The 16,369-nt window shown below is 41.4% G+C and overlaps 1 protein-coding gene across 1 annotated transcript in view; it reads right to left on the reverse strand.

Moving 5' to 3' along the window:
• LOC133612285 (voltage-dependent calcium channel subunit alpha-2/delta-1) overlaps nt 1-16,369 on the reverse strand; it is a 412,014-nt gene that overhangs the window by 52,850 nt on the left and 342,795 nt on the right. Inside the window, exons 31-33 of the mRNA XM_061969551.2 lie at nt 10,045-10,112; nt 9,909-9,947; nt 9,760-9,831 (exon numbers count right to left, since the gene is read on the reverse strand). Coding sequence (XP_061825535.2) covers nt 9,760-9,831; nt 9,909-9,947; nt 10,045-10,112 — 179 coding nt within the window. The remainder of the gene's footprint in view (nt 1-9,759; nt 9,832-9,908; nt 9,948-10,044; nt 10,113-16,369) is intronic.

Here is a 16,369-nt window from a genome sequence, read left to right on the forward strand (position 1 = left end):
AAAGCATTTATCGGTATTATCGGACATCTCTAATGTGTACCCCTTTCAGATATTACATTTAGTTCCCACTAAAACATTCACATGTTGCACAATGAGATGTAAACATGGGATCATGTGTATATTCCTGTAACTTTCTGTTTGTAAAATATACCTTTATTAGTATGTCTTTAATATAGTAACTAGGGATGTCCGATAATGGCTTTTTGCCGATATCCGATATTCCGATATTGTCCAACTCTTTAATTACCGATACCGATATCAACCGATACCGATATCAACCGATATATACAGTCGTGGAATTAACACATTATTATGCCTAATTTGGACAACCAGGTATGGTGAAGATAAGGTACTTTTAAAAAAATATTATAAAATAAAATAAGATAAATAAATTAAAAACATTTTCTTGAATAAAAAAGAATGTAAAACAATATAAAAACAGTTACATAGAAACTAGTAATTAATGAAAATGAGTAAAATTAACTGTTAAAGGTTAGTACTATTAGTGGACCAGCACAATCATGTGTGCTTACGGACTGTATCCCTTGCAGACTGTATTGATATATATTGATATATAATGTAGGAACCAGAATATTAATAACAGAAAGAAACAACCCTTTTGTGTGAATGAATGCATTGGGGGAGGGAGGTTTTTTGGGTTGGTGCACTAATTGTAAGTGTATCTTTTGTTTTTTATGTTGATTTATACAAAAAAAAACGAAAAAAAAAACAAACAAACAAAAAATACCGATAATAAAAAAAAAACGATACCGATAATTTCCGATATTACATTTTTTTAAAGCATTTATCGGCATCTCTAGTTGAAGTACATTCCTATTCATATGTCTAATTTGCATAGTAAAAAGTCAGCAAAAACATGAAAAGTAAGAGAAATATGTTTGAAAAACACAAACAGTTCCAAAAAATGACCAATAAGGCCGGAACAAGTTGCTACTAGGGTTGTACGGTATACCGGTACTAGTGTAGTATCGCTAATGATTAAAAAACGGTACTATACACTGAAAAGTACCGGTTCCCCCATTTTTTATTAATTTTTTAATGGGCATGACGGCGCAGAGATAATTCCAACACAGATAATTCCTATTAATTTGAGCTAATACTACAAACCCCGTTTCCATTAGAGTTGGGAAATTGTGTTAGATGTAAATATAAACGGAATACAATGATTTGCAAATCCTTTTCAACCCATATTCAGTTGAATATACTACAAAGACAAGATATTTGATGTTCAATTTCATAAACTTTATTTTTTTTCTGCAAATAATAATTAACTTAGAATTTCATGGCTGCAACATGTGCCAAAGTAGTTGGGAAAGGGCATGTTCACCACTGTGTTACATGGCCTTTCCTTTTAACAACACTCAGTAAACATTTGGGAACTGAGGAGACACATTTTTTAAGCTTCTCAGGTGGAATTCTTTCCCATTCTTGCTTGATGTACAGCTTAAGTTGTTCAACAGTTCGGGGGTCTCCGTTGTGCTATTTTAGGCTTCATAATGCGCAGCACATTTTCAATGGGAGACAGGTCTGGACTACAGGCAGGCCAGTCTAGTACCCGCACTCTTTGACTATGAAGCCACGTTGATGTAACACGTGGCTTGGCATTGTCTTGCTGAAATAAGCAGGGGCGTCCATGGTAACGTTGCTTGGATGGCAACATATGTTGCTCCAAAACCTGTATGTACCTTTCAGCATTAATGGCGCCTTCACAGATGTGTAAGTTACCCATGTCTTGGGCACTAATACACCCCCATACCATCACACATGCTGGCTTTTCCACTTTGCGCCTATAACAATCCGGATGGTTCTTTTCCTCTTAGGTCCGGAAGACACGACGTCCACAGTTCCCAAAAACAATTTGAAATGTGGACTCGTCAGACCACAGAACACTTTTCCACTTTGTATCAGTCCATCTTAGATGAGCTCAGGCCCAACGAAGCCGACAGCGTTTCTGGGTGTTGTTGATAAAACGGTTTTTGCCTTGCATAGGAGAGTTTTAACTTGCACTTACAGATGTAGCGACCAACTGTAGTTACTGACAGTGGGTTTCTGAAGTGTTCCTGAGCCCATGTGGTGATATCCTTTACACACTGATGTCGCTTGTTGATGCAGTACAGCCTGAGGGATCAAAGGTCACGGGCTTAGCTGCTTACGTGCAGTGATTTCTCCAGATTCTCTGAACCCTTTGATGATATTACGGACCGTAGATGGTGAAATCCCTAAATTCCTTGCAATAGCTGGTTGAGAAAGGTTTTTCTTAAACTGTTCAACAATTTGCTCACGCATTTGTTGACAAAGTGGTGACCCTCGCCCCATCCTTGTTTGTGAATGACTGAGCATTTCATGGAATCTACTTTTATACCCAATCATGGCACCCACCTGTTCCCAATTTGCCTGTTCACCTGTGGGATGTTCCAAATAAGTGTTTGATGAGCATTCCTCAACTTTATCAGTATTTTTTGCCACCTTTCCCAACTTCTTTGTCACGTGTTGCTGGCATCAAATTCTAAAGTTAATGATTATTTGCAAAAAAAAAAATGTTTATGAGTTTGAACATCAAATATGTTGTCTTTGTAGCATATTCAACTGAATATGGGTTGAAAATGATTTTTAAATCATTGTATTCCGTTTATATTTACATCTAACACAATTTCCCAACTCATATGGAAACGGTGTTTGTATGTACAGTAGGTACTGTTATACCACTGATGCCTTGTCACTTGCCCTATCATTGTTGCACAAAATGCGCTGAATATGCAACATGTGGAGAATGACAATCAATCAAATTCGAAACCTACTTGTGGCGGTCCAAACTTGGTTGTGGCAAGCCACCACAGGTACAAAACCCAGACCTTGTGAAGTTGTCACGTTGTGTAAATGATAAATGAAAACAGAATACAATGATTTGCAAATCCTTTTTAACTTATATTCAATTGAATAGACTACAAAGACAAGATATTTAATGTTCACACTGGAAAAGTTTGTTATTTTTTGAAAGTGTTAGCTCATTTGGAATTTCATGCCTGCAACATGTTTCAAAAAAGCTGACACAAGTGGCAAAAAAGACTGAGAAAGTTGAGGAATGCTTATCAAATACTTATTTGGAACATCCCACAGGTGAACAGGCTAATTAGGAACAGGTGGGTGCCATGATTGGGTATAAAAGCAGCTTCCATGAAATCCTCAGTCATTCACAAACAAGGATGGGGCGAGGGTCACCACTTTGTCAACAAATGCCTGAGCAAATTGTTATGAACAACATTTCTCAACCAGCTGTTGCAAGGAATTTAGGGATTTTACCATCTACGCTCCGTAATATAATCAAAAGGTTCAGAGAATCTGGAGAAATCGCTGCATGTAAGTGGTAATACCCGTGACCTTGCATCCCTCAGGCGGTACTGCATCAAAAAGTGACATCTTTGTGTAAAGGATATCACCACATGGGCTCAGGAACACTTCAGAAACCCACTGTCAGTAACTACAGTGGGTCGCTACATCTGTAAGTGCAAGTTAAAACTCTACTATGCAAAGCCTATGCCATTTATCAACAACACCCAGAAACCTGAGCTCATCTAAGATGGACTGATGCAAAGTGGAAATGTGTTCTGTGGTCTGATGACTCCACATTTCTAATAGTTTTTGGAAACTGTGGATGTTGTGTCTTCCGGACCAAAGAGAAAAAGAACCATCCGGATTGTTATAGCCGCAGAGTGTAAAAGGCAGCATGTGTGATGGTATGGGGGTGCATTAGTGCCCAAGACATGGGTAACTTACACATCTGTGAAGGTGCCATTAATGCTGAAAGGTACATACAGGTTTTGGAGCAAAATATGTTGCCATCCAAGCAACGTTACCATGGACGCCCCTGCTTATTTCAGCAAGACAATGCCAAGTCACATTCTGCACGTGTTACAACAGCGTGGCTTTGTAGTAAAAGAGTGCGGGTACTAGGCTGGCCTGCCTGTAGTCCAGACCTGTCTCCCATTGAAAATGTGTGGCGCATTATGAAGCCTAAAATACCACAACAGAGACCCCCGGACTGTTGAACAACTTAACCCTGTAAGACCCAAATATAGAAAAACCTAAAAAAAAAAAGTTTGACCTTTCAGATGTTGTTGTAGGAGGCATTTGATGCAGAAATTGAAGAGTTTAAAAAAAAAAATGTTTATGTATGTTTTTAGAAAAATGTTGTAAAATTGCAACATTGGGAATTTCTGTTTTTGATTGATTTAAATTTGTATTAGTAGATTACACAGTACAGTACATATTCCGTACAATTGACCACTAAATGGTAACACCCGAATAAGTTTTTCAACTTGTTTAAGTCTAGGTCCACATAATCAATTCATGGTAAATATAAATGTATTTGTACTCACGTTCTCAGGGTTCATTTGCAGGGTTGATTGCTTACTTAGCCCCATAACGGTATATACCATTAATAATAATCACACATTAGTTATATTTTTATGGAGTCATTTACTACAAATATAAAAAATATGAAACAAGATAAAACTCTTGAAAAATGATTTTTTTTCCCCCCCTCTTTTATAATTGCAACAATTATATAACAAGCTCTAAATGAAATTTGATGCATCGGTTCCACAATAAATACATATGTACATGCTCTAGACCAGGGGTAGGGAACCTATGGCTCTAGAGCCAGATGTGGCTCTTTTGATGACTGCATCTGGCTCTCAGATAAATCTTCGCTGACATTGCTTAACACGATAAGTAATAAATAATTCTGCTGATAATCACAGTGTTAAAAATAACCACTACAAAGCCATCAGAAAAACCATGCAGCACCAGAAGTCGCATTAATGGTAAGAAGTATTTTATTTATTGTTGGTTACCTTCAGAATAACAATGTTATTAAAAAGAATACTCTAAAAATGTTGGTCTTACTTAAAAATGCACACATTTAGTTGTATTCAGTGTTTAAAAAAAATTAACATGGCTCTCATAGAAATACATTTTAAAATATTTGGCTTTCATGGCTCTCTCAGCCAAAAAACATCCTGACCCCTGCTCTAGACATTGTACTAACAACCAAAAAATATATAAAATACATTTTAATTACTTGAATCTGATGAATCCATTCCAATTAAACCTCTCAGGAAACCTTGAGAGGTTGTGTGAGTTCATGGCCAGAAGGCGTGACTTATAAACAAATGTACGATCCAATAGCCTTGAGAGACTGAACAATAGGACCCAATGACTATGTAAATAAGGTAAAAAAAAAATATATATATATGTGTCTCCACAGTTCCCAAACGTTTACTGAGTGTTGTTAAAAGGAAAGGCCATGTAACAGAATTTGTTGCTGCCATTAAATTCTAAGTTACTGATTATTTGCAGTCTATTCAATTGAATATAAGTTGAAAAGGATTTGCAAATCACTGTATTCTGTTTTTATTTACCATTTACACAACTTGACAACTTCACCGGTTTTGGGTTTTGGGTCGATTCTCCTATATCAGAACCTGAGCCTGATACTTGCCATCAACTGCTTCATTAAAGGCTTACTGAAACCCACTACTACCGACCACACAGTCTGATAGTTTATACATCAATGATGAAATCTTAACATTGCAACACATGCCAATACGGCCGGGTTAACTTATAAAGTGCAATTTTAAATTTTGCGCGAAATATTCTTCTTAAAACGTCTCGGTATGATGACGCCTGCGCGCATACTTGCCAACCTTGAGACCTCCGATTTTAAAGTTAAAGTACCAATGATTGTCACACACACACTAGGTGTGGCGAAATTATTCTCTGCATTTGACCCATCACCCTTGATCACCCCCTGGGAGGTGAGGGGAGCAGTGGGCAGCAGCGGTGGCTGCGCCCGGGAATCATTTTGGTGATTTAACCCCCAATTCCAACCCTTGATGCTGAGTGCCAAGCAGGGAGGTAATGGGTCCCATTTTTATAGTCTTTGGTATGACTTGGCCGGGATTTGAACTCCCAACCTACCGATCTCAGGACGGACACTCTAACCACTAGGCCACTGAGTAGGTGGGGGGAGGGGGGTGGGGGTGGGCGTGGTTGGGGTGGGATGGGGGCGTGTTTGGGGGCGTGGCTAAAAGGGGAGGAGTATATTTACAGCTAGAATTCACCAAGTCAAGTATTTCATATATATATATATATATATATATATATATATATATATATATATATATATATTAGAGATGCGCGGTTTGCGGACACAACCGCGGGGTCCGCGGATAATCCGCGGGTCGGGCGGGTGAAATTAAAATAAATGAGATTTTAAATAGATTCAGGCGGGTGGCGGTGAAACCAATTCGGAAATATATATATATTAGATGTGTATGTAACCAAACAGGAAATGGGTGTCAGACTATGTGTGTAATTTAACTGGAGGGTTTTACCGTAAGTGTTGGGGGTGCGTGTTGAGAGGAGCGGTGCTGTCAGACAAGGGCAGGCAGGGCTTGTCCAGGGGCGGAAGCGTGGTCGGGAGGCAGGAGGAGGATCTCTGGTGGCGGTTGTTTAAGTAGTCGTCCCTCTCATCACTGCCGGGTGTGTTGATTGAAGATGGAACGCAGCTGCCTGCAGCAGTTTGAGTGACGCGCGCGTGAGCGCGCTTGGAGGTGCGCTCAGCGCGGCTCCCAGATGATTGCGCACTGGTGTGCGTCTGGGCCGTGACAGCGTGACACGCATTGAATGTCTCTGCTACATTGGATCAGTCTCCTTTCTTTAACAGGCAAAAGCTTTATAACCTCACTAATGCCTTGCATCGTCTATATTAGATATATAACAACGGGCGGGTGCGGGCGGGTGTGGTTTTGATAAAATGTTGGTTCGGGTGCATGGTGGATGGTTGACGACTTTTGTGATGCGGTTGCGGATGAAATAATTGCCTATCCGCGCATCTCTAATATATATATATATATACATATATATATATATAAGAAATACTTGACGTTCAGTGAATTCTAGCTATGTATATATATATATATATATATATATATATATATATATTTATTTAATTATTTCTTTTATTATCTATATATTTATATGTATATATATATATATATATATATATATATATAATATATATGTATATATATATATATATACATATATATATATATATATATATATATATATATAAAATAAATACTTGAATTTCAGTTTTCATTTATTTACACATATACACACACAAAACACTCATCTACTCATTGTTGAGTTAAGGGTTGAATTGTCCATCCTTGTTCTATTCTCTGTCACTATTTTTCTAACCATGCTGAACACCCTCTCTGATGATGCATTGATGTGTGGCACGCACAAAAGTGCTTTCATCAAATGCACTAGATGGTAGTATTGTCCTGTTTAAGAGTGTCACAACATTGCTGTTTACGGCAGACGAACTGCTTTACGGTATACAAAAAAGTGACTGCTGTTGTTGTGTGTTGTTGCCACGCTGGGAGGACGTTAATGAAACTGCTTAACAATAAACCCACATAAGAAACCAAGAACTCGCCCTCCATCATTCTATAGTTATAACGTGATTGGGCAGGTACGCTTTTTTATATTGTGGAGGACCTGAGTCCGCCTGAATTTCGGGAGATTTTCAGGAGGAAATTTGTCCCGGGAGGTTTTCGGGAGAGGCGCTGAATTCCGGGAGTCTCCCGTAAAATCCGGGAGGGTTGGCAAGTATGCCTGTGCGTGACGTCACGGATTGTAGAGGACATTTTGGGACAGCATGGTGGCCAGCTATTAAGTCGTCTGTTTTCATCGCAAAATTCCACAGTATTCTGGACATCTGTGTTGGTGAATCCTTTGCAATTTGTTCAATGAACAATGGAGACAGCAAAGAAGAAAGCTGTAGGTGGGAAGCGGTGTATTGCGGCCGGCTCCAGCAACACAAACACAGCCGGTGTTTCATTGTTTACATTCCCGGAAGATGACAGTCAAGCTTTACCATTGGCTTGTGGAGAACTGGGACAACAGAGACTCTTACCAGGAGGACTTTGAGTTGGATACGCAGACGCGGTACCGTGAGTACGCATGCAGCTGCGGCTTCCAAACATTTGATCGCTTGCCCGTACGTGCGTGCCGCTATGTGCATGTCACTGTGGAGAGGCGGGGCCGGCGGTCCGACACCGGGGCCCGATCCAAGATGGCGGCGAGGGGGCGTGGCCTGCGGACTCGCATCCAAATGGACTACAGGTGCGTGGGTCGGGCAGCTGGGCACAATCAGTTAATCTGTCGGTGTATAAAAGGGTGACAGCCGAGAGAGACGGGAGGAGAGGTGGAGAGCAAGAAGCAGACGGCGGACGGGAGGAAACCATCCTCTGCTACCACGCGAACGACGGCGACGTGCTGCTGAAAAGTAGACGGCGAACGACGGCGACGTGCTGCTGAAAAGCAGACGGCGGACGGGAGGAAACCATCCTCTGCTACCACGCGAACGATGGCGACGTGCTGCTGAAAAGTAGACGGCGAACGACGGCGAACGACGGCGAACGACGGCGAACGACGGCGAACGACGGCGACGTGCTGCTGAAAAGTAGACGGCGTCGCCGTCGTTCACGTAGTAGCAGAGGATGGTTTCCTCCCGTCCGCTGTCTGCTTTTCAGCAGCATGTCGCCGTCGTTCGCCGTCTACTTTTCAGCTGCACGTCGCCGTTGTTCGGGTGGTAGCAGAGGATGGTTTCCTCCCGTCCGCCGTCTGCTTTTCAGCAGCACGTCGCCGTCGTTCGCCGTCTACTTTTCAGCAGCACGTCGCCGTCGTTCGCGTGGTAGCAGAGGATGGTTTCCTCCCGTCCGCCGTCTGCTTCTTGCTCTCCACCTCTCCTCCCGTCTCTCTCGGCTGTCACCCTTTTATACACCGACAGATTAACTGATTGTGCCCAGCTGCCCGACCCACGCACCTGTAGTCCATTTGGACGAGAGTCCGCAGGCCACGCCCCCTCGCCGCCATCTTGTCGGACCGCCGGCCCCGCCTCTCCACAGTCACGTACGTAACTTTGGGGACTTTGGGGAAATCTATGTGCTGTATGAACTTTGGGGAGGTGAACGGTACTTTGGGCTGTGGGATTGAGTGTGTTGTGCAGGTGTTTGAGTTGTATTGGTGGGTTATATGCGGTTTGTTATGCGGGATTAATTTGTGGCATATTAAATATAAGCCTGGTTGTGTTGTGGCTAATAGAGTATATATATGTCTTGTGTTTATTTACTGTTTTAGTCATTCCCAGCTGAATATCAGGTCCCACCCGCCTCTCACAGCATCTTCCCTATCTGCCCTCTAGTCCTTCACTCTCACTTTCCTCATCCACAAATCTTTCATCCTCGCTCAAATTAATGGGGAAATCGTCGCTTTCTCGGTCCGAATCGCTCTCGCTGCTGGTGGCCATGATTGTAAACAATGTGCAGATGTGAGGAGCTCCACAACCTGTGACGTCACGCTACTCGTCTGCTACTTCCGGTACAGGCAAGGCTTTTTTTTTATCAGCGACCAAAAGTTGCGAACTTTATCGTCGATGTTCTCTACTAAATCCTTTCAGCAAAAATATGGCAATATCGCGAAATGATCAAGTATGACACATAGAATGGACCTGCTATCCCCGTTTAAATAAGAAAATCGCATTTCAGTAGGCCTTTAAAGGCCACAACAACTAATATTCAACTTGGATTTTTTTTTTTTCATGGAGTGCATTGCATGTATTTGGGTATGAATGAGACAAAGACAAACGAATGGCTCGTAACTCACCAGGTTAATATAATCCTCCTGATTGGACATGAGGAGAAAGCCACCATCATCCAGGATGACACAGTCAACATGCTGGAACGTGCAGAAGAAGTCTGTTATACATAGAAAATAAAAGAGCGCAGCGTTGAAGTCTGTCATTTTTGTTTTACCTTGTCGTTCCTCAAGCAGCCACAGATCTCATCTTTGCACTGAAAGGAGAACAACATGGCAGAATAGGATTGAATTGCTGCTGTCGAAAAAGTCAAACTGCAGAAATACCGTTCTAGCATGAGGACGGTGACTTACGTTCTCTCTGATGGTGGCGTTCATGAAGCTGTTCATCCAGTATGTGACGTTGAGTTTTACGCCGACAACTACACACCACACCACAAAGCAAAGCATGAACACTTATTTTATTTTTTGTATTTATAAATGGTTGATTTATATACAAACCCTGTTTCCATATGAGTTGGGAAATTGTGTTAGATGTAAATATAAACGGAATACAATGATTTTGCAAATCATTTTCAACCCATATTCAATTGAATGCACTACAAAGACAACATATTTGATGTTCAAATTCATAAACTTTATTTTTTTTTTGCAAATAATAATTAACTTAGAATTTCATGGCTGCAACACGTGCCAAAGTAGTTGGGAAAGGGCATGTTCACCACTGTGTTACATGGCCTTTCCTTTTAACAACACTCAGTAAACGTTTGGGAACTGAGGAGACACATTTTTTAAGCTTCTCAGGTGGAATTCAGTCCCATTCTTGCTTGATGTACAGCTTAAGTTGTTCAACAGTCCGGGGGTCTGCGTTGTGCTATTTTAGGCTTCATAATGTGCCACACATTTTCAATGGGAGACAGGTCTGGACTACAGGCAGGCCAGTCTAGTACCCGCACTCTTTTACTATGAAGCCACGTTGTTGTAACACGTGGCTTGGCATTGTCTTGCTGAAATAAGCAGGGGCGTCCATGGTAACGTTGCTTGGATGGCAACATATGTTGCTCCAAAACCTGTATGTACCTTTCAGCATTAATGGCGCCTTCACAGATGTGTAAGTTACCCATGTCTTGGGCACTAATACACCCCCATACCATCACAGATGCTGGCTTTTCAACTTTGCGCCTATAACAATCCAGATGGTTCTTTTCCTCTTTGGTCCGGAGGACACGACGTCCACAGTTTCTAAAAACAATGTGAAATGTGGACTCGTCAGACCACAGAACACTTTTCCACTTTGTATCAGTCCATCTTAGATGAGCTCAGGCCCAGCGAAGCCGACGGCGTTTCTGGGTGTTGTTGATAAACGGTTTTCGCCTTGCATAGGAGAGTTTTAACTTACACTTACAGATGTAGCTACCAACTGTAGTTACTGACTGTGGGTTTCTGAAGTGTTACTGAGCCCATGTGGTGATATCTTTTACACACTGATGTCACTTGTTGATGCAGTACAGCCTGAGGGATCGAAGGTCACGGACTTAGCTGCTCACGTGCAGTGATTTCTCCAGATTCTCTGAACCCTTTGATGATATTACGGACCGTAGATGGTGAAATCCCTAAATTCCTTGCAATAGCTGGTTAAGAAAGGTTGTTCTTAAACAATTTGCTCAGGCATGTGTTGACAAAGTGGTGACCCTCGCCCCATCCTTGTTTGTGAATGACTGAGCATTTCATGGAATCTACTTTTATACCCAATCATGGCACCCACCTGTTCCCAATTTGCCTGTTCACCTGTGGGATGTTCCAAATAAGTGTTTGATGAGCATTCCTCAACTTTATCAGTATTTATTGCCACCTTTCCCAACTTCTTTGTCACGTGTTGCTGGCATCAAATCCTAAAGTTAATGATTATTTGCAAAAAAAATATGTTTATCAGTTTGAACATCAAATATGTTGTCTTTGTAGCATATTCAACTGAATATGGGATGAAAATGATTTGCAAATCATTGTATTCCGTTTATATTTACATCTAACACAATTCCCCAACTCATATGGAAACGGGGTTTGTAATTGTTTTATCTTGATGGATTGAAAATGAACACCAATGAGTTGACTGATGAACGTTATCACATCATATATTCAGAAAGAATAAGTAATGACAACTAAATGTAGAATTCTATTAACCGCAACATGCAAGTGTAAAAAACAACAACAACATTATGATTTGTACATTTTCAGAATGTATTTTTAAACAAAGAAAACAATCTGAAGTTGTCTTTATTTTTAAGTTATCGTGCCGTGATTTTACCAGTCCGGCCCACTTGGGAGTACATTTTTCATTATTATGCCTAATTTGGACAACCAGGTATGGTGAAGATAAGGTAATTTTTTTTTAAAAATGAATAAAATAAAATAAGATAAATAAAATAAAAACATTTTCTTGAATAAAAAAGAAAGTAAAACAATATAAAAACAGTTACATAGAAACTAGTAATTAATGAAAATGAGTACAATTAACTGTTAAAGGTTAGTACTATTAGTGGACCAGCACAATCATGTGTGCTTACGGACTGTATCCCTTGCAGACTGTATTGATATATATTGATATATAATGTAGGAACCAGAATATTAATAGCAGAAAGAAACAACCCTTTTGTGTGAATGAGTGTAAATGGGGGAGGGAGGTTTTTTGGGTTGGTGCACTAATTGTAAGTGTATTCTGTGTTTTTTATGTTGATTTAATAAAAAAAATTAAAAAAACGATACCGATCATTTCCGATATTACATTTTAAAGCATTTATCGGCCAATAATATCGGCTATCGGACATCTCTAATGTGTACCCCTTTCAGATATCGCATTTAGTTCCCACCAAAACATTCACATGTTGCACAATGAGATGTAAACAGGGGATCATGTGTACATTCCTGTAACTTTTTGTTTGTAAAATATACCTTTATTAGTATTTATTTAATATAGTAACTAGGGATGTCCGATAATGGCTTTTTGCCGATATCCGATATTCCGATTTTGTCCAACTCTTTAATTACCGATACCGATATCAACCGATACATACAGTTGTGGAATTAACACATTATTATGCCTAATTTGGACAACCAGGTATGGTGAAGATAAGTTACTTTAAAAAAAATTAATAAAATAAATATCCATCCATCCATCCATCTTCTTCCGCTTATCCGAGGTCGGGTCGCGGGGGCAGCAGCCTAAGCAGGGAAGCCCAGACTTCCCTCTCCCCAGCCACTTCGTCCAGCTCCTCCCGGGGGATCCCGAGGCGTTCCCAGGCCAGCCGGGAGACATAGTCTTCCTAATGTGTCCTGGGTCTTCCCCGTGGCCTCCTACCGGTCGGACGTGCCCTAAACACCTCCCGAGGGAGGCGATCGGGTGGCATCCTGACCAGATGCCCGAACCACCTCATCTGGCTCCTCTCCATGTGGAGGAGCAGCGGCTTTACTTTGAGCTCCCCCCGGATGACAGAGCTTCTCACCCTATCTCTAAGGGAGAGCCCTGCCACCCGGCGGAGGAAACTCATTTCGGCCGCTTGTACCCGTGATCTTGTCCTTTCGGTCATAACCCAAAGCTCATGACCATAGGTGAGGATGGGAACATAGATCGACCGGTAAATTGAGAGCTTTGCCTTCCGGCTCAGCTCCTTCTTCACCACAACGGATCGATACAGCGTCCGCATTACTGAAGATGCCGCACCGATCCGCCTGTCGATCTCACGATCCACTCTTCCCTCACTCGTGAACAAGACTCCGAGGTACTTGAACTCCTCCACTTGGGGCAAGATCTCCTCCCCAACCCGAAGATGGCATTCCACCCTTTTCCGGGCGAAAACCATGGACTCAGACTTGGAGGTGCTGATTCTCATCCCAGTCGCTTTACACTCTGCTGCGAACCGATCCAGCGAGCACTGAAGATCCTGGCCAGATGAAGCCATCAGGACCACATCATCTGCAAAAAGCAGAGACCTAATCCTGCAGCCACCAAACCAGATCCCCTCAACGCCTTGACTGCGCCTAGAAATTCTGTCCATAAAAGTTATGAACAGAATCGCTGACAAAGGGCAGCCTTGGCGGAGTCCAACCCTCACTGGAAACGTGTCCGACTTACTGCCGGCAATGCGGACCAAGCTCTGGCACTGAGCATACAGGGAGCGGACCGCCACAATCAGACAGTCCGATACCCCATACTCTCTGAGCACTCCCCACAGGACTTCCCGAGGGACACGGTCGAATGCCTTCTCCAAGTCCACAAAACACATGTAGACTGGTTGGGCAAACTCCCATGCACCCTCAAGGACCCTGCCGAGAGTATAGAGCTGGTCCACAGTTCCACGACCAGGACGAAAACCACACTGTTCCTCCTGAATCCGAGGTTCGACTATCCGGCGTAGCCTCCTCTCCAGTACACCTGAATAGACCTTACCGGGAAGGCTGAGGAGTGTGATCCCACGATAGTTAGAACACACCCTCCGGTTCCCCTTCTTAAGGAGAGGAACCACCACCCCGGTCTGCCAATCCAGTGGTACCACCCCCGATGTCCACGCGATGCTGCAGAGTCTTGTAAACCAAGACATTCCCACAGCATCCAGAGCCTTAAGGAACTCCGGGCGGATCTCATCCACCCCCGGGGCCTTGCCACCGAGGAGCTTTTTAACTACCTCAGCAACCTCAGCCCCAGAAATAGAAGAGTCCACCACAGATTCCCCAGGCACTGCTTCCTCATAGGAAGACGTGTTGGTGGGATTGAGGAGGTCTTCGAAGTATTCCCTCCACCGATCCACAACATCCGCAGTCGAGGTCAGCAGAACACCATCCTCACCATACACGGTGTTGATAGTGCACTGCTTCCCCTTCCTGAGGCGGTGGATGGTGGTCCAGCATCGCTTCGAAGCCGTCCGGAAGTCGTTTTCCATGGCTTCCCCGAACTCCTCCCATGTCCGAGTTTTTGCCAGCGCAACCGCTGAAGCCGCACACCGCTTGGCCTGTCGGTACCTGTCCGCTGCCTCAGGAGTCCTATGAGCCAAAAGAACCCGATAGGACTCCTTCTTCAGCTTGACGGCATCCCTCACCGCCGGTGTCCACCACCAAAATAAATATGATAAATAAATTAAAAACATTTTCTTGAATAAAAAAGAACGTAAAACAATATAAAAACAGTTACATAGAAACTAGTAATTCATGAAAATTAGTAAAATTAACTGTTAAAGGTTAGTACTATTAGTGGACCAGCATAATCATGTGTGCTTACGGACTGTATCCCTTGCAGACTGTATTGATATATATTGATATATAATGTAGGAACCAGAATATTAATAACAGAAAGAAACAACCTTTTTGTGTAAATGAGTGTAAATGGGGGAGGGAGTTTTTTGGGTTAGTGCACTAATTGTAAGTGTATCTTGTGTTTTTTATGTTGATATAATAAAAAAATTTAAAAAACAAAAAAAAACGATACCGATAATTTCCGATATTACATTTTAAAGCATTTATCAGCCGATAATATCGGCAGGCCGATATTGACTTGACTTGACTTTATAAATTTATGTTTGCAGTTGAGCCAGGGCCCCACTGAAAAAACAGCTGATCTTTACAATGAATATCAAACAAACAAAAATAAAAAAAATGAAAAGAACAGACAGTATTTTATATAAAAAAACATTTTCAGGGCAACAGCAGCATGGAAACTATTAGCATTCTGGTATATGACTTGATATTATCGGACATCTCTAATGTGTACCCCTTTCAGATATCGCATTTAGTTCCCACTAAAACATTCACATGTTGCACAATGAGATGTAAACATGGGATCATGTGTACATTCCTGTAACTTTCTGTTTGTAAAATATACCTTTATTAGTATTTCTTTAATATAGTAACTAGGGATGTCCAATAGTGGCTTTTTGCCGATATCCGATATTCCGATATTGTCCAACTCTTTAATTACCGATACCGATATCAACCGATATATACAGTCGTGGAATTAACACATTATTATGCCTAATTTGGACAACCAGGTATGGTGAAGATAAGTTACTTTTAAAAAAAAATAATAAAATAAAATAAGATAAATAAATTAAAAGCATTTTCTTGAATAAAAAAGAACGTAAAACAATATAAAAACAGATACATAGAAACTAGTAATTCATGAAAATGAGTAAAATGAACTGTTAAAGGTTAGTACTATTAGTGGACCAGCAGCACGCACAATCATGTGTGCTTATGGACTGTATCCCTTGCAGACTGTATTGATATATATTGATATATAATGTAGGAACCAGAATATTAATAACAGAAAGAAACAACCCTTTTGTGTGAATGAGTGTAAATGGGGGAGGGAGGTTTTTTGGGTTGGTGCACTAATTGTAAGTGTATCTTGTGTTTTTTATGTTGATTTAATAAAAAAATAAAAATAAAAAAAACACGATACCGATAATAAATAAACCGATATCGATAATTTCGGATATTACATTTTAAAGCATTTATCGGCCGATAATTTTGGCAGGCCGATATTATCGGACATCTCTAATGCGTACCCCTTTCAGATATCGCATTTAGTTCCGACCAAAACATTCACATGTTGCACAATGAGATGTAAACATGGGATCATGTGTACATTCCTGTAACTTTTTGTCTGTAAAATATACCTTTATTAGTATGT

Source organism: Nerophis lumbriciformis, linkage group LG10 (assembly GCF_033978685.3).
Source record: "Nerophis lumbriciformis linkage group LG10, RoL_Nlum_v2.1, whole genome shotgun sequence".
Taxonomy (NCBI): Eukaryota; Metazoa; Chordata; class Actinopteri; order Syngnathiformes; family Syngnathidae; genus Nerophis; species Nerophis lumbriciformis.